This window comes from Pelobates fuscus, chromosome 6, assembly GCF_036172605.1.
Source record: "Pelobates fuscus isolate aPelFus1 chromosome 6, aPelFus1.pri, whole genome shotgun sequence".
Classification (NCBI taxonomy): Eukaryota; Metazoa; Chordata; class Amphibia; order Anura; family Pelobatidae; genus Pelobates; species Pelobates fuscus.
The window spans coordinates 273,357,686-273,377,563 of NC_086322.1; the positions used below are offsets into that span (position 1 = coordinate 273,357,686).

Genomic DNA, 19,878 nt, shown 5'->3' on the forward strand with positions numbered 1-19,878 from the left:
CCACATACGACAAACCACATCAATAACGTGGTTGACCTGCTTCTCCAAAAAATGACACTTAATTTGCTGAGTTAACATGGGCACTGTCAAATATTGATGACTGTGTGTGTATTGATGAATATAATTAAGAAAGATTGTGTGAAAAAAAACCAAACCCTCAAAACATAAAGGTAATTCATGGATTCCATAAAATATTCAGTTATTTTGAGCAGAAACCTGTTAACCAATTGTGTACCAGAGGGTAGATACAATTATGTCCTTCCTCCATTGGCATGCAAAAGGTTATTGGTTGGAATGCAGGAGTTTCTAAAACAGAAAATGGTGCTAAAAATATATATAAATATATAAAAATGAAGAGGATAATATCTTGTCATATTTTAACATTTCCAGAGGGGTATTTTCAAACGGCTAGCAATTTTTTTAAAATTAGGTGCCCCTTAATAATGAAGGTTCACCCATTAGCAATGATTGTCTTCCTCAGTCCCCAAGCATTTACTGCATTTCATTTCTGGTCTGCTAATGAGGTTTAATACCACTTAGTGAATATGCCCCATTTTATATTTTCTCTGGCTATATTGGACTCTCTTTTTTTTCCATATGCTCCCCTGTCATCCTGTATAAACTGACATTACTGTGATCACTTTGCTGCTCCATAGCTTAGTAAACTCTCACCAATTCTGCAACTCCCCTCCCCCCCTGTTTTTCCCTGCACCCCTGTAATCCCTTCTCCTCCATTTCTAAGTGGGGGTCTCCCCTTTCTGTCTCCTTCTTTCTCCCACATCACTCCTGCCTTTCAACCCTCCTTCTCTCAAGCTCCCCATCCTCATCCTCCCCGACTTTGCTGTCACTGTCTCCCCCTCCTCTCCTCCTCCTCCCCCCCTCCTCCTCTCCCTCCCTTCCAGCCAGTATATGGGGCTGTGAGTGTGCGCGCTGAAGGCTCTCTGCACTGCAGCCTCCTCCTTCCCTCTCTCTCTCTCTCCTTCCCTCTCTCTCACCGAGCATCGCTGCAGCATTCGGCATCAGTCCCTGGGAAGCAAGAAGAGAGGTGGCAGCCGGGGTGCTTGGGAGAGAGGATGCTGAATAACCTGACAGAGTGTGAGGAGGGAGAGGGAGGCACCAGTCAAGGTAAGTGGAGGAATCTAACATGAGGGAGGAGGTGGGAGGCGAGGGGAGGGGGGAGCTCATTCTCCGCAGTGCTGATAGTGAAGTTGGGGGGGGGAGGCAGGGGGGTGGAGGGGGTAGTGACCAGACTTGGGGGGTTTAGGGGGGATAGAATGTGGGGTCCCCTAAGATATTAGGGGACACCTGCACAGTGACTGCTGGATTTCACAAGCATTTCATTGGGCTGAGTGACCACCTACTGCCAGGCCTGGGTACCCCAATACTGGAAGGCCTGGGTACCCCAATGCTGCAAGGCATGAGTAACCCAATACTGGACATTAATTGCTGCTACAGATCAGGGATTGCTAGTGTCTGTCAATGCAGCTGTTGCTCAACGTTCCATTCTGGTTATTGTATCTATAATGTATCCATATCCCACCCCTACATCTGCTTAGCATTACAGTATTTGACTACCTATGACCCCTTTACAGCTGCAGATACAAAACCCCTGGCTACCTGCTGACACCTACACTTCTGCATCAGAACTGCACCTCCTGATTCTTGCAAAGTACATCTGACCCCTATTTATCTGTCTACTGTCCTCTGACTAATGGACCACCCGCTTATTCTGTTATATCTCATCCTGAGACTTGTCTTGAGGACCACTGTCCAACCCCTGTAAAAAAAATTGTACAAAAATGAAAGTATCCTCAATCTACGTAATAACCTGTTTAATCATCGCACTTGTTCCTCTGCATAGCACGCTATGACCCCATAAACTTTACATCTGCATAGCCCCATCTTTTTGCAAAGCTACCCATTGTGCCAAGTAGGTGGCAAATGACCGCTACACCTGCATCAAATTACAAATTCAATGCCCCTCAATAAATCAAATGGATTTTGCTGTATTTCATTTTTTTTTTGCCCGTTTTTTAAAACTCTTTTCCTGTGCCGAGTATATTACTCTTACATGACGTTCAGCCTCTCAGCTGTAATTCCTTCCTTGCTGACCTCTTTCCCCCCTAGCACATGCATAAGTAATTTTCCTGTGCCGCTGGTATGAGTTCTGTTTACTTTTCATATATGGACATAAAAAGGCAACCACAATCCATCAACGGAGTTTATTCACCGCATCATCTGTACATCACCTCTCGCAGTGACTGCATCATTAATGCATTACCTCCCATAGTCACTGCATTTTTTTTTCTCTCTCGACCTAAATCATTGGTGCATTATCTCTTAAATTTTCAGTATGCAATGGCTTACCTTTACTCTCTGCATCCCCGATTTATGCTTTTTTAACCCTATCCCATACACTTTGCATTATCATTGCATTCCGTACCATCCTTACTGCATCACAACCGGATTCTCTGTGATACTGTCAACAGCATTACTGCATCCCTTTCACATTCAGTGAATATTCGCTGGTACTCACTGCAACAGAGCCAGATTTAGTATTACCATAATGTGATTTTATCATTGCCCATATTTAACCCTTTCGCGCTAATCCCATTATACCCGTCAGTATTGTGTGACCCAGATACTGTTTTTGTCACTTCTTTTTTTTTTTTTTTTATATATATATCTGATGAATGCTACATATTTTTGCCCCTATTAAAAGTCTTCACACCCAATAGCTTTAGACTACTACTGCCAAATGCACTGTTTATCATCTTGTAGTTATCAAGTATTATTTAATGTATTAACCCCTGGGGTATTTACAATAAGGGCCACGGACTCATCCAATAGACATCAACTTTCAGAATTAAATTGTATTTGAAAATAAATGTTGGTATAGAGCAGTGGTCCCCAACCCAGTCCTCATGGAGCCCCTACCAGTCCTGGATTTAGGGATTACCGAGTTGTGCATTTTTTTTAAAAAAAATTTAATATATAAAAACACCTTAGACACAACCGGGTAATCCCTAAATCCAGGACTGGTAGGGGTTCCTTGAGGACTGTTTTGGGAACCACTGGTATAGAGGGTAATTTTCTCTGAAAAATTGATATTCGGTGGACAAATCTGTGTTACTTGGTAAGTCAGAGGTTGAAAAACACAAGGCACGAGTCATGTTCTAAACAATTTAATTAAATCTCCTGCTAGCTTCCGTTCTATAACGCCACGCTTCATAACTAATGCTAGTATTTTCTCACCCTTTTTAGCACCTTTCCCCTTAATATTTACAGCTGCGTCTCTATTCTTTTTTCTATGTCTATGCAATGACTGTAGACAGTAAAGATAGAATGGTATTGAATGAACATATTAAAAAGCAAAGGGCCATGAATCAAAGCCACCGAAGAGTGAATATGATAATGTCCTGTATGCTGAGGGACCTCGATTTTCATAAGCAGAACATGTGTGATTTTATACTTTGGTTGATAAATGGGGACTTTGTAATCATGACAAAGTGAATCATGGTGTACTACATGGTGGTGATACTTGTGATTTTGACCATGGTGATGTGGATTATATTATTGGTAAAAGAAAATAAATGTATAAATTCAGGGTGACTATTGTGGCAGTTCAATATAATGGATTGTTTTTTAGTGGGTTATTGCACAATTTTCACACCTATGAGATATTTTGATGATGATCACTCTTGTGGTGAATAGTGATAGTCATGATAAGCAGATGTGATAATGCGCTAGATACTAGAGTGGGCATTGATTGTCATGGCAAGTTTGAAGAAGAGACTCAGGCGGAACTCTGATGATGACTCTAGTTGAACTTCTACCAATCAACATATCCCATATTAATAAAGATAATGGGTATTGGATGGCTGCACCTAAGATGTCTTTTATGTGGTTCTAAGTATACAAATAATACTATAAAGATAAGAATATGCATATTCCTTTGCAAATTGACACTGTTAGATTCCTCTCGTGGAAACATTGAAATCCAGAAGTTGACTTGATGGGTGATCAAAGTGGATCTCATTTTTATGGGAAACAAGACACCATGCAATAGTTTAGATTTTTCATGGCAAAAAAAAATTATTATTATTTCTCAACAAACGACTTCAATTCATGGATACATGTTACATATTGAGGAAAAGTGTAGATATTTCACTGCAATGAAAAGGTGGTGGCAATCTAAAACTATATCAGGGCTCAAAACGTCCACCTTCCCACTAGCCATGGGTGAGTGAAAATTTAGCCCTGGTGAGTGTGACATGGACCCTTCAGGCATGCAGTGCTGAGTACATTTTAGACCTGACTAGTTACCTATGACTTAAAATTTTGAGCCCCGACTATATTATGTTTGATGTGTGTATTTAGGCACGAAGACCATTGGGGTCTCTTTCTTTTTCCTAGATAGATATATAGATAGATAGATATTTTCGTTTTCTTATATTTTAGCAATGTAAATTGATTATGGTAGCACTGATAATATAACAGTCGACTAAAGAGGATATTCAGACTTAAAGGAACACTATAGCGTTAGGAATACAAACCGCTGTAAAGCCCCTGTCACTATTTATATAAAGGTCCTCCCTCCCCCTTTTTCCAACAAAGTTAATAAATTAAAGGTTTCACTCACCTTTTTTCAGTGCCGAGACTCCCTCCGTGCTTTCTCCACCTCCTGCAACCTGGCCTCTTCTGATGATGGCCCAATCCAATGTTCCTCAGCCTAATACGCATAAGTGGCGAATGCTCCATTACTTCTCATAGTAAAGCATTAAATTCCACGTGACCGAGTTTTACTCAGTCAGTCCAGCAGAAGCGTAGCCAATAGAGGTGCGTTTAACCCTTCAAGGTAAACATTGCCCTTTCCGCAAAATGGCAATGCTCTACCTGGATTGGTTAAAATGATAGGACCACTGCACCCAGACTACCACTTGTGGTCCTTTAAGTGTTGTGTTCATATTTTATTCTTAAACTCATTGCTTCTTTTTTATTTTTTTTACTTTTAACTATACTGTTGATATAAAGGAATGATCTATATAACCTTCAGGCTTTCCATACAATTAAGACACCCAGTGCATGTGCCCTTTGTGCATTCCTTTCCTGCACCGATGAGACGAGAAAGTAGGTGACTACTGAGGAGAAATGGATTATATGGTGAGGAAGATAAATTGTATATCACGTAAAAGCAGTGCTTGCATGATGCTGAATATATAAAGGACTCTGCTGTGCTCTTGTGATGCTTAACAATGCAGAAAAAAAAGAGTATATGTTGCATTGTAAGATTATAATTATCATGATCTGTATGGTGAAATGCATTTTAATAAATGACTATTTTATGGGAACAAGGAGGTGGAGATTAAAGACGATGGTTTGCGTTTGAAGGCTGATGTAGAATAATTTCTGTGTTCTATTTATTTAATTAATGCAATACTTAATTGGATGGCTCCTAGCTTGTCAGATAAAGTATTCTAGTGTATGTAATCATTGACATACCTAGGTTGGACTCCATAGTCCTTTCTGTAATGAAGTTGGACATCATTGTTGTGGAAGGTTGGAAAGAGTGGTACATTCTTTTAAAATGAAAGGAACATCAATTTAGAATGTCATGATTTATAAAGAAATCGCTGCAAGACTTTGAAGAGGAACATGCTAATGAAAAGAATAAAGATTAAATCTATGGGGGTGGTTGATGCAGAGGTGTTTTAAACCGAAGAAAATTTGTAGGGCTAATTTCACGAGAATCATTGGATTGTTCTCTATGCAAGAATAGCCTAAAAAGGAGAATTTGATAACGAACGAAGTATAATGCGATAAAAACAGCCTTTAATAAATATGTAGAGTTAAGTATATATACTTAATATAGAATATTGATAAAATTATATACAATTTGGTTTGTAAAACAAGGACCAGGACATTTGTTTGAGGAATAACACAATACTTAAAAAGACACTAAAGTAAGAGAAATGAAAGAAAACAAGTTAGCTAGACCTGGAAATGTATCAAAAACAGGCATCTTTTACAAGTGGCGAATAATGACGTTTTTGAAGATGGACATTTCACGCTATCTCTGATGTATTGGTCTTTTCCCATTGAAAACCATGTTCTCAACTGTCCTATGAGCTCTCACGATCTGTTGCATACCATGATCTTCAAGATAAATATATTTGGAAAGAGCAGATGTTGTCTTTTAGGGCGCCCAGGATCTGATGGGCCAATTCAAAGTCAACATGTAATGTCAGAAATCATGTTACAGCAGACTAAGCATGTCTAATAGGGTATTTTTCCCTGAAACATGGCCTTTTCCCCACCTGCCCCAATGGACCAGTTTCCACTGGCTCCACCATTTAAAAAAAAATAAAAAAATTTGAACTTGAAATAAACTATAGATGCCTGTGTTTCTTCACCCTAATTATGTAAGGAAGGTATGACAACTATATAGAGAACTGCGTTATGTTTTATGATGTCTTTAAATGTTTTTTTAATTTTTAATTAAGAATTATATTATTTCAAAGAAAATCAAGACGAGAAGAGTCCAAGGGTGGAATTCCATAACATGACAAAGCACAATTTGAGTGCTTTAACGGTGTTATGATAATTAGTTACTCTCCATTTATAATGACACCCATTTAGATTTGTTAAGGTAGGAGGACAAAAATGAAGTGGTAACAGTGATAATAATTGTAAAGAGTATAATAATGCACATGTGTTATATAAGATGAGTATAGAAGACATATTTGTCCGGTGAGACTACGTGATGCAAATGCAATATCTGATTATGGTTTTAATTCAAAGATATGTAATGATATATTTTGAATTGATTGTGATGACCTTTGTAAAATGGTTGTGAAAGGTGAATGTTGACACCTGTAGTGATAGGGTTTATGGTGATGATAATAATACATAATACTAGTAAGATTTTGTACGTTGATGATAGGGGGATATGTACATAAATAGTGAGAAAATCTATGTTGATAAGAGTAAGCAACGCAACGAGAGTGCCATGAGAATGAGTGGTTGTTATGGTAGTAATATTTTTATTTAATTAGAATAAACTGTATATTGGTGATAGAGGAAGCTATATAGTGATGTGAAAAGCTATTGTGGGTTAAGCTATCCAATGCTAATGAGTTGTTTAATGATAATATATGGGGTATATATAATAAAAAAAAAAAACTATCTATATATTTACAGTAGGAGAGTTTATAATGTTTAAAGATGATATGCTAATTATAGGGAAGGCGTGATAATATGAAAGGTTGTTGGTGATAGGATGAAACTATGTAATGGCCGTGAGAGGCTATACATCGATCCTAAGAGGTTGTACATTTTACAAATGTGATGGTTATGTAACAGAGGGATGAGCATTACAAAATGAATGTCTTCTTTCTCTATGTCGGTGTCTATTCAAAGAAGGGATAATGCTGTGGTCAACCTACATGAAATCCAACAAGGATATAGACTGACAAGCCAAATGACATCAGTTATTGACGAGAAGAATGACTGTGATGAATATGATGGTGGTGATGATGAGGGGGATTTATGATAAAAATAAAGTAGCTCATTAAAATTGTAATCAAATGTTACATAATGATTAGGTTTTAAATTGATTGTATTGACTTTTAGTGAGAGAGTCCACAACGATGATTGTTCTGTGTTGAGAAGGGAGTGAACTAGATATCACGAGAGGGTGTAAGTTTATGATGGGGAGCAGTTATATAATGATAGAGATTGTATATTGATGATAGGGGAAGCCATGTGATGATCGCAGTGAGCTTATTTTATTTATTTCCTTTCCTGTCTTATGGTTTAGAATGATCTCAGTGAGGATTGTGTTGGCAAATCACTTTATTAAGGAGATAAGGGGCAGGAAGAGAATACTAGAGAGAAAACTAGTGAGAAAATTCGAGATCAAGGCATCTTTCGAAAGGGGAAAGTAAGGCAAGATCCAATCTGGTCCTAAAATGCCAATGAATCCAATGCATAAGGAAGAAAAGCAGTGGAAGGGTTCAGTAACGCAGGTGGTAGGAACAAGGAACAGGAAGACTGGGTCGCTAAACACTCTATGGGGGATTCATAGACTAGAGTGTGTGGGCACTCTATGGGGATTCATAGACTAAGTCATGTGTTGAGTGAGGCCACCTCCTGTGAGTAGGCATATTCTCACATTCAGAAAAGGGTTGAAGGTGTGCTGATGCCTTTATGCTACACAAGTGTTCTGGCATCTCAACACTTGTGCCAAAATATTGGCATCATGGCACTGACATTTGCTGTAAAAGCAAACAATAGCATTACCTATTAGAAGTGATGGAAAATGCAGTGTCATCCACCCAACACACCGTGACAGCTGCCATTGCGAAGGGGACAGGTAAGGGGGCACCTGTAAAAATGTTCTTTCCTGATTCTTCGTATCTCTGCTGTTTGATAGGCCATCTATTGACCTTGACTTTGTTATATCATGCTTGAACCCGTGCTTCTTGGTTGACCACTTAGGTTTGCTACTAGCTCTGACATATACTAGTCTTTACTCTTGTTTTTAGCTCTAGAACCCCATTTATATTGGTGGCTCATCACAAGCCCCATGGTCACACCACCTTAGAAGTCGGTGTACTGATAAAAATGAAAAATGTTATAGGCTGCATGAATAATATAATATAGGAGATGGACCATATAGTGATGATGGTGATATTTGTAGCCGGTGACAGGTTATATGATAGTGATGGCTGTGTTAGAGGCTTTATATTTCATATGGGAATGTATGGAGTGACTACCAGGGGACTTTGAGATGATGACATCTATGTAATGATGGATGGAAGCTGGATGGTAATCATTCAGAGACTCTATGGTGATACATCTGACAGCTTCGTTATGGATACAAATCTTGGTTGATTTCATGGAAAGCTATAATATTATAGTGAAATGTTGCTTGGCTATGATTTTGAGTTGCTGATGTATGTGTTCACAGCCAATGTCGTGGAACCCTTCACTGATTAGACCCTTAGTATCGAAAGTAATGCATATACATATGATTATGAAGAAGAACTTCATTATGATGAAGGAAATTAGAAGTGATGATGTAGAATAATTGTAACATGGTGCTGTGGTACGTGATTATAATGGGGACTGTATATTGTTTGGAATATTGAATGCAGCTGCTGTCCAGCTGCCACAGACTAGGATTTATGGATCCCTAAATACAGGAATCGAGAGAGGGACAGGCAAGATTTATTACTGCTGGTGCCTGGATGTAAATACCTCCTCGAAAGTAGTAACAATTTACCTGGGTACAGATAATCGTCAAGGTTGCAGAAATCAGAATAATGATATAAGCTAGCCAAAGGCGAAAGACAAAGAGTACCGGTAATTAAATATGAGATGAGTAAAAACAATTGGAAGAAAAAAAAATATTATAAAATTAAAACTCACTAAACTCTGAGAAATAAATCACGAAAAAGCACTGAGCAGAAATGCTACTGTCTATATTTAAAAGTCCAACGCACGGTGTACCCATCTTTAAAAAACAAACAGATAAAAGACTTGTGAAACATGGCACAAATGGTGGGTAATAAGAGTCGTGTCTTCTTCATAGTGCATGGCATCAACAGCGTGTACACGTCAATAAATAACATGTGGTTAGAGCCCCTGGCATCAAACATGCCGGTGGAATAAACAGATGGCGCTCCGACCCATGTATATAACCGTAAAAGCTGCAAGAAACCTAACAGCTGTAAGGCACACAGCCACCAAAGAGGGATAAGCCCCCATTGCCTGGCCTTTTAATACTTGCTAAGAAGCTTGAGGTTCGAAATATAGTAAATATCTAGTCCAGGTCACCAAAACATAACCAGCCAAATAAATAATAAAAAAACAAAAACCTAGAAGACTATGGCAAATATGTTGCTTTAGCTGTGACAGAATAAGGAACTGACCATTTATTAACATTAAAATACAAGTCTGCTAGTTCTAGAATACAGGACGCACTTTCTGAGATTCTCAATTTCTGGAATACAAAAAACACACGATATAACCGAGATATAACAAGGATTTCTCTTGAGGTCTAAGAATGTTAAAAGTGGACATGAAACAGACTGAAGAAACATAATGAAACTTGAGTCATCACATGTCCTTGTTAAGGTGCGTTGGTGATAAACCACTGATACAGCCTTCACGCGAGCCTGGTGCAATGTCACTCATAAGTATCAACAGTTTCCCCCGTAGACGTGTACAAACTGTACTAGCTATGAGTTCTAGGCAGTACAGTTGTTGCACTCGGGGATATAAAAACCCCAAATTGTGATATCCATGATCTGGGTTTTGACAGATGGGATTGCTCTATTTGCTGCCCGGGAAAAGCTTTTAGTTGATGTTTCGAAGCTTTACGTTGGTGATCATTAGCTGTTTATTGAGACAGAGACTGTACGCAGTTGATTTTAAAGTATATCTTGAGGCTAGAGTGGTTACTGTAATGCGATGTTAAGTAATGAAAGTATGAGGTTTGTTTTGAAAGTGGTGGAGGTTAAGATGATGATGGTGTCAGGCAGCCTAGTAATAGTGTGTACGAGAGTGGTCAGATTTACTGTGACAGCCAGAGGTGACTTTTTCACAAAGGACGTATAAAAGATCTGTAAATATTATCAGCGTCTTCATGTATGAGGTGGAATGCTAAAGGTAGTAACAAACTATATTACTATAACAAGAGCAGTTATAATGCTAGACTATTAAAGGGTTACTCCAACCTTAAAAATTGCATTTTCATAAAACACTGTTTTTGGTCAGAGAAACCTTTGCTGTGCTGGTCCATCCCCAGCCCCCCTCCCAGTAAAATAATAATGATAACGCTTACGTGTGTTTCAGCACCAAGGCCAAGTTGTCCCTGTAGCCTGAACCGTCCTGGCTGACATCATCCCCTCCCTCGCTTCCTCCCTCCCGCAAAGAGGACAGACATTGGCTGTCTGGCAACAGCATGCTGTATATGTTTGTGTCAAACACCAAGTCTGTACAAAATTCACATTAACCAGCCCCGAAATCCGTGCTTTCCAGCAATGCTCCAATGATGTGGCTGGAGGTGGGGTTTCACCACCGGCAGCGGATGGTTTAAACTCCGTATGTGCTTTGTTTTTTTAGTGAAACACTGCTCATACAGACTCCAGGCACCATGACCACTTCAAATCAGTGAAGTGGTCATGGTGCTTGAGTAACCGTTTATGGCTCTTAACCTTCTTTTAAAGATCCAAATTACATATGTGGCATTAGATTGGCAACCCATTTTTCCATTTAACCCCTTAAGGACCAAACTTCTGGAATAAAAGGGAATCATTACATTCCCTAAGGGGTTAAGAATGAATTAAGTGGTCTATTCTTTTCATTTGTAATATATAGCTAAATAAATTCTGCAAAACACCTTCCTTGGACTCTCTAGCCTATATAGCGTGTGCAGTTGCCTGGGGCCTTATGATTATGCTGTCTCTGTGGCTTCTATTGATGACTGTCTGAAATAGCCTAGGGAACCACACTGCTAAGACTGGCCATGAGAAAATGCTGGCTATGATAACTTGTTTAAAGGGACACTCCACTACCCAAATGGGTAAACAAGTATAAATTACTATTTAGTAGATAGACACACATGCATTTTTCATAAATGTATTTATTGGAGGTATATCGTAAAATAGCTTATATCTTATGGACTGCAACCTCTGCAAGCCCTTCCCCTCATGGGGAAATAACTTATCAGCTGTATGTTGGTGTGTGTGCGCATGCACTGCGCAACGTTCTAATCTAAGACCTGAGAAGGAGTTATGTGATTCCTAAACACATTAACTTTAGTGTAAAGACACATTTCTGTGAGTATTTGTTGCTGTGGAGCTCTGTTATACTCCCAGACACACCAATATGTATCTCCTAGAAAAAAGGGACATTAGCATAGAAAAGAGGGACACTTGGGTGGTATGCTGTAAGAGTTCCAAGCCAAAACTCATACTCATTTGCTTCATGATCTGTATAAGTCAGTACCTTTTAACTGCTAAACCTATCCTTATCGCTCTTCTTGTGCTTTTCCTATGGGAATATGCTATTGTATTGTCAGACTTGACCAGAGTCAAATCCATTTATAATCAGTTAATAAACATACCACTTAATCACCAAAGGTTCTAGTGCACAACTGATTTACGAATGTACCACCTCTGCACTTATATTAGACTTGGTCAATTAGTTATTCTCTAATATCACACCTTCTAACAGGATCCTGAGGAGCAGTAGATAACTTTGATTTATTCACTAAACTACACATTTTTTGTTCTTTCTCAATGCCATATATATATTTTAGAATTTTGTACGTTAAATGAATATAGACTTTGCTTCACAAAGGTACATTTTTTTATTATATTGATCAACTGTATGTCGAAGGCAAAAAAAACTCGAATTGTGCACAAATCTGTTTTAGCTGGTCCAAACGCGCAAGCAATTTTGATCAGTCTGGAATTTAACTGCAGAGTCAGACAAATCGGTTCGTTCAGTGCAGATTTAAAGGAATTTGATTCGTTCAAACCTGCTGAAACACATTTGTGCAAAAGACTAAAGGATCACTATAGTGTCAGGAAAACAAAGCGGTTTTTCGGACACTTTAGTGCCCTGAGGGTGCCCCCATCCTCAGGGTCCCCCTCCCATGGCGCTGAAGGGGTTAAAACCCCTCCAGCAGCTTACCTTAATCCAGCACCGGGCTCCCTCGGCGCTGGTGACCTCTCCTCCCCCGCAGACGTCAGCTCCTGAGTGGAGCCGAATGCGCATGCGTGGCAAGTGCCGCGCGCGCATTTAAAGAGTCCATAGGAAAGCATTTCTCAATGCTTTCCTATGGACGCTCTGGGCGATGGATGCGAAAGTTGCATCCAGCATCGCAGATGCGCCTCTAGCGGCTGTCCAGAGGACAGCCGCTAGAGGCTGGATTAACCCCAAATGTAAACATAGCAGTTTCTCTGAAACCTGAGGGACCTGGAGTCTGGGTGACTATAGTGTCCCTTTAAACTAGACAATGTAATGGGGAAACAAGTTATACGTAATACATTATTGCATTTAATGTAATAAAGTGAACAAAATATATAAAGGTTAATAAACAAATACTTTTAATATATTTACATTTTAGTATTATTTTCTTTAATAGAATTCAATTTTTCTTTCAACCTGTAGAATTTTTCCAATTGAGATATTTTGACCTTAGATATGAAATCCACTTTTAATTCCCAATAATTCTTACTTTATTAACTAACCGTGTTTGAATATGCAGCAATACTCATTTTACTGAATAAACCTGCTGGTTTCAAAATGTCACTTCTATCCCTGGTAATGCCTATAGATCCTCATTGGAGCATGGCTCTTTGCCTTTTATAAATGTATAAATTTACAGTACAGACCCAACCTATACATTATCCGTTCCAATTGTACAGTGCTGCAGAACTCTTCCCAAATATGCACCGTACAGTAAAAAGCAATATGGTGATAGGGAGAGGGAGTTAAGTAATGGAGAAATGCATTATAGTGATATTTTGTAGAGTGATAATGAAGATATAAGTGGGGACACGGAGAAGCAGTACGGTGATAAGGAGGAGTGGAATGGTGATAAGGAACAGTGTTACAGTGATAAGAAAGCTTTCTGGTAATAAGGAGCAGATATTTCGAGATAAGGTGTGGAATGGGAAAAAGAAAAAACGTATCATCCGTCATCCGGAGGACCTATAGGGTGAAAATAAGGGAATTCCACGTATAGGATGAAAATAAGGAGTTGGAAGCCAACATAATTATGATTATTGGGAAGTAACTGTAGTTTGATGGAGGTGATCTCTAAATATGTAGTTTTATTGTAGTGTGATGTATAATTATTAGACTCAGAAACTGTGTGATATAGACTTCTCAGCTCACTGTAGTGGTTATGGTGCCAGGACTGCCCTGGCTCCTCAGCACTGTAAGTAGTTAAACCATTTAGTAACAGTTTAACTTGTTACCTGGGGCTCCATTGGTTGACAGGGTGCTGCAGTGTTTGGAGTGTTCTTTTAATTAATTACAAATGGTGGAAGGACGATCTGTTTATTTATATGCACGAGTTATATGCTGATCAGAAATTGCTGTTTGTATGGCATATGATGTTGTGCTGTGTACTAAAGATTCTAAAAGGCTTAGAACACAGTAGTGGTCGTTAAGGGTAGAATATTTAATGACGGTTAACAACCCGTCATATGGAGTCTATGAGATGATTAAGTTGTACAGAGTTGTACAAAAACTGTATACAGTTTTATGATGATTAGATAGTATCATGATAATGCACTGTATGATATGTAACACGATTAATGCAATAATACATAAGGTGACCAGTGGTGGAATAGAGATGGCAAAGGACGCATGTTAATAAACAAAATAATTATCAATTGCATATATTGACGGTGATGACAATAACATTAACTACATGAACTCAAAATCATCTTATAATGCAGTAAAAATGCATGACGGTGTGTAGTGTTGCTTGTGAAGATGAGCACCAGATGTTTTAAAAGTGATAGACACAATCAGTAAACTATGGCGGTTGGCGTTTTCCGGTTTTAGGACTGCAGTAATGAGACGTCCACCTCTAAGACCCCAGTACTTACTGCAATATTACATTCCACCGTTCTTTCATTGATAAAAGTGACCTTATAACTGAATAGGATCAGTCACGAGGCCGAATGAAGGTCACTTTCGTCAATAAATGGAGAACTTATTGAATTTGTGGGATAGGCTGCAGGCCTAAATCGATTTTTATGGACGAAGGAACAAGTGGCAGTGTATGAAATACAGGTCTAAAACCATTCTGTGTGTTTAAGCGAGGCAGGAGGAAAGTCACAATCAAATGTATAGTCTCAAAGAGGCAGTTATTCTAGTCGTAACCACATAGTGGTGTTTGAGTTCAGGGTCTTAGACAGTTAATTCCCAGTATTTCAGTGTCGACAATTCTCTTGTATTCTAGGTACAACATGCCTAGACGTTCATGTTGTTATACTAATATGTTTTGGCAGTCTGTGCTTACAATTAGAAGCAAAATAACTAGAAGGTGGTTGTACATCTAATTAATAAAATACTGGTACATAGAACTGATGTTTCATTCTCAGTGTAAATAAAAATCATGGGTTTTTCTTTTTGGGAAGTGGGTTGAATTACAGATACAAAGAAATATTCTTAAATATGTGGGGTGTATTCTTTAGTACAGGGGTAGGCAACCTTTGGCACTCCCGATGTTATGGACTACATCTCGTACAGTCATAATGGCGGCAAAGCAGCATGGTGGTTGTCATCTACAACATCTGAAGTATCGAAGGTTGCCTTTCCCTACTTTTGCATATAGGCAGATAATTACAGATGTTAATATGGATGGATAGGGAGGAAAAAATAGCCTTGACCAAAGAGTGGTGCCAATGTTTCTTTTTGTCCACAGGAGATGGAAACCCCAAGGAAAGTTCCCCGTTCATTAATAGTTCTGAACTTGATACAGGAAAGAACATGGCGTTATTTGAGGTAAGAACTTCCCGCGTGTACTTTACGACCTCTTTCTGTTTTACCTCTTCTCTTAGTCAGCATTCATTCTATCATGTACAGTGGATACTATCTAAATGCTTTCTCCATCTCTCCAAGCACCCTCTGCTACTCCTCGACCCACAATTCATTGGAAGCAAACATTCTCCTAATTGGTCTTCCCAAAAGCCGTATTGGCCCGCTACAGTCTGTAATGAATGCCGCCGCCAGACTGATTTTCCTCTCTAGTCGTTCCTCTCACACCTCACCCCTCTGTCAGTCCTTATATTGACTTCCTATAGGAGTCAATTCAAAATGCGTTTAACCTAAAGCTATAAAGCACTGAGCAATTCTAGCTCTTCTTAGAACTCTTCACAGATCCATAGGTATGCCCCTTCTCGGTCTCTCCGCTCTCTCCATGACCTTCTCCTGTCCGCTGCTCGCCCCCGTCTGGCCAACTCACGCTTGCAGGACTTCTCGCGGGCGGCTACCCTACTATGGAATAGCCTGCCTACCGCCATCAGACTCTACCCTAGTTTTCAATCGTTTAAGAAGTGCCTTAAAACCCATCTCTTTAGGAAAGCTTATGGCCTCCCAGAGTAACCTCTACCTCACATACCTGTCTCTTGCTCTCTCCTAAAAGTCAGCACTCTACTCTCTCTTCCAGCTCTGCTTCACTCCCACCTTATTTGATTGCTATTTCCTGTCTTAATGTAGTTTAAAACCCAACCTCCTATAGAATGTAAGCTTGTTTGAGCAGGGTCCTCTTCAACCTATCCTTCCTGTAAGTTTTCTTGTAATTGTCATATTTATAGTTAAATCCCCCCTCTCATAATATTGTAAAGCGCTACGGAATCTGTTGGCGCTATATAAATGGCAATAATAATAATAATAATAATCATTAGTGATTGACCACATATAGTCTCTCCTTTCCATTTCCAGTAGCCTTTACCATCCATGTAGGGTTCTCCTTTGCTGTCTGCTGCCTGATGATGGTACCATGGAGCATTAAACATCTTAGCATTTCAGAATTAATTAAGCCTTCAAGATTGATAGCTACCCCTGTAGAGGACACTGCATGCCTTTTCAGAGGCCTGTGTGTGCTAGACCTGTTTCGTGTGCCATATGTTTACTATTACTGCCTTTAAAAAAAAAAATTAATTATTGTCTCACACTTAACATATATTTCTGTTTGGTTTTCTGGCTTGCAGGAGGAAATGGATACCAGTCCCATGGTGTCTTCCCTTCTCAGCGGCTTGGCAAATTACACAAATCTGACTCAGGGCGTGAAGGAGCACGAGGAGGCTGAGAATAATGAAGGAGCCAAGAAGAAGCCAGTTCAGGTCGGCTAATAAATTTCATTCCTTTAATCCCCTCCTTTATAATAGATTTCTGCTGTCATGTGGTATTACATAGTTCTATTGAGAGTTCTATCGTAGAGTATTTATACCACCAATACATTCTCTGTTTTCAGAGTCTATATTTATAAAGTACTGCCCTGTCCTTCCTCTCAAATCTATCACATAATAATGCACAAGGCTCTCTACGTACAAGATAAAAAAATAGGGCAGGGGGTTAATTGTCTCTTTCAGTCAAAGAATACTCGCTTCTAAGATTTGCATGTTTGTCTGTTAGTCTACAAAACTTGTGGGTAAAGAATGCATTGGAACTTACGCATAGTATACAATAATATTTTGCTAGAACATTATTTTTGCGATAGATATTTTTTCAGGAAGAAGGAAATTTAGGAATATGATGGCTAAGACACCGTGTCCACTTTTCCTTGACGAAAAAATGTCCTGTTGGATTATACTTGCGATTGAGATTTATAATAGTTCATTTGACACATACTGTATAATAGCTCACCCTACTTGTTAGTAAAATGTTGCGATAATTCTCTGTATATAGACAGTCAAAGATTTTCAATGACTATTTGACCAAAATCAAAGTGGAAAACGATTGGCCTATTTTGTCCTGAGAACACCGTTTTGTTTTGTTATTTTTTTTCTTCACTAGGGGAGCAATCGCTAATTTATATAGGGGGTCACGTGGGATTCTGAGCAGTTTATCGGGGGTCGAGGGAAGTGGTTTGGCCACTGAAAGCTCAGGCTATGGGTATAATTAGTTTTTACTGATATGCATATTAAAACCAGTGGGAGTAGAAAAAAAAACTAATTGTGTGGCAATGTTTATTGTATGTTTGTGCTCCCACTGCACACGGATCCTGCTGGGAGTGAAGGAATTAACTGTCTTAACAAAGGAAAAAAAGAACGAAAAAAACAGCTGACTGTAAACAAATTAATACGAGTATTAGCAGGGAACATGAGAATATTAAATTCTCCATCAAGTCTTTGCTAGCTGCTGTGCAGTTGTAGAGTCAATGCCTCATGATTTCCACGATATTTTGTTATTTTTGTCAGGCCATAGTGGTCATTTAGATTCTATTGAATGTGTGATTTACTGTGAATGAGATCTAATTCTGACTTTTACTCACACCCATTTTTTCCTGAACCTATATAATCACAATCATTGTGTTGCAGCGTTCATAGGCTGTTGGAAAGAACTATCTGAATATTTAGCGGGATTTAGCATTTAGATTGTTCTGGGAAAGGCTTACGTTGAGTATATTCTCTTCGGTAGACAGATAGATAATCCTCCTTCATTTCAACTCTCAGGGGATCATCTGTTTTTAGAACTTGGGAAAACTCACTCATAACTCTTACTCATAGCTATAGTACTTTTTAAATGTTTTTAGATATTTTTAAAGGGACACTCTGGGCACCATAATGATTTGATTTCACTGAAGTTGCAATGGTGCCTGGATGTCTTAGGTGCAGTCTTACCTTAAGTGATTCAAATGTACAAACAGTTTAACCCCAAAGTGATAGCACATGTCCTCCTGGCCCCGGCTTCGATGTGAAGGTCTTACTCTGGGTACGGGTAATAGGATGAGAACTCTGGCTTACACTCTCAGCCAATAACTGACTTCCCATTGTGAAAAATACATTAGAGGGGGCGGGGCTGGACCGCCATGCTGACCGGTCGCATGGCGGAGAGGCTCCGGAGGAACCGGGCCTTTAAGCCACAACCAGCAGATACCCTTACCTGAACGGAGCCTAACAATACCCACACAGCTGTGGGAGAGGTTGCGGATCCCCGAGATCGGGAGTTTCGGACCCCCCACGGGAAGCACGAGACTTCGGGGGCTGCGGCCTACCCTGGGGGGAGCGGGGTGGACGGCCGCTGCCATGTCTCCCCACCACACTGCCACACGCTAGAAGGATGGGGGCTTGCCGGCCCTGTTCTCCCCCCCCTCTGGGCCGGGGGGGTCATCCCGGTCCCCACTGGGACGAAATCGAGCCGACTAAAGGGCGCTGAATACCCAAGTCCCACAAACAAAGATGGCGGCGACACGGAGCACCTAACCAAACGCTTCGGCAAAATAGAACCATGCCGCTGACCTAACCAAAGGGCACAGTGGGTAAGCAGTGAACCCTGACTGGAGAGCGAAGAGACCAAGTGAACCACCGGACCCATTGCCTGCAACACGCGCCTTCCTGGCCGACATATGCAATACTCATCTAAGATGGCGGCTTGTCAAGACCTCAAGCAACAACCACCATGCAGCACAGCAGCATTCTTGCCGGAGACCAACTTTTTCTGAAGCAATCAACGCTGAAAGATATTGGGACTGTCAGAGCCTCCTGATCCGCAGTTCCAAGAAGCTGGCTACATTACAGATATATATATATTATTGTTTTTCACCTTTTTGTTACTACTTAGTGTCGCATAACGCCCATGCCATGTATAGCCTATCCCTGTTTAAGCATAATTAGCGACCACTGTTTATTTTAAATACTCTATCATACAGAGAGGATTGTGTAATCTCATGGCTTTGGGCAAAATGTCTACCTAGCAACAAACTACTACTGTGTTTTCAGCCCATATGTCTCTTCTATGCTATTTGCATCCAGGGTTATGTCAGCACACTGAATACTCAACTGGGAACTGTTAGCTAGTCTAGCAGGCACTGTGCATGTTATGCTCTGTTTTACAAGCATCTTAAAGGCATAACCATCTACTTAGCTACAGCGCACTTAGTATAATTCAACTGGGAACTGTTAGCTAGTCTAGTAAGCACGGTGCATGTTATACTCTGTTATACACTTTTTTTTTTTTCAAGCATTTTAACCTCTTAAGGACCAAACTTCTGGAATAAAAGGGAATCATGACATGTCACACATGTCATGTGTCCTTAAGGGGTTAAAGGCATAACCATCTACTTAGCTACAGCGCTCTTAGTATGATTCAACTAGGAACTGTTAGCTAGTCTGGCAAGCACTG

The 19,878-nt window shown here is 39.7% G+C and overlaps 1 protein-coding gene across 3 annotated transcripts in view; it reads left to right on the forward strand.

The window, feature by feature from the left end:
- The first annotated feature begins 897 nt into the window (after window positions 1-897).
- The window catches only part of SLC12A5 (solute carrier family 12 member 5), a 112,048-nt gene continuing 93,067 nt past the window's right edge, over window positions 898-19,878 (forward strand). For all 3 annotated transcript variants that reach the window (XM_063459168.1, XM_063459167.1, XM_063459169.1), the window contains exons 1-3: window positions 898-1,125; window positions 15,458-15,537; window positions 16,746-16,877. In XM_063459168.1, coding sequence (XP_063315238.1) covers window positions 1,074-1,125; window positions 15,458-15,537; window positions 16,746-16,877 — 264 coding nt within the window. In that variant the 5' untranslated portion in view covers window positions 898-1,073. The remainder of the gene's footprint in view (window positions 1,126-15,457; window positions 15,538-16,745; window positions 16,878-19,878) is intronic.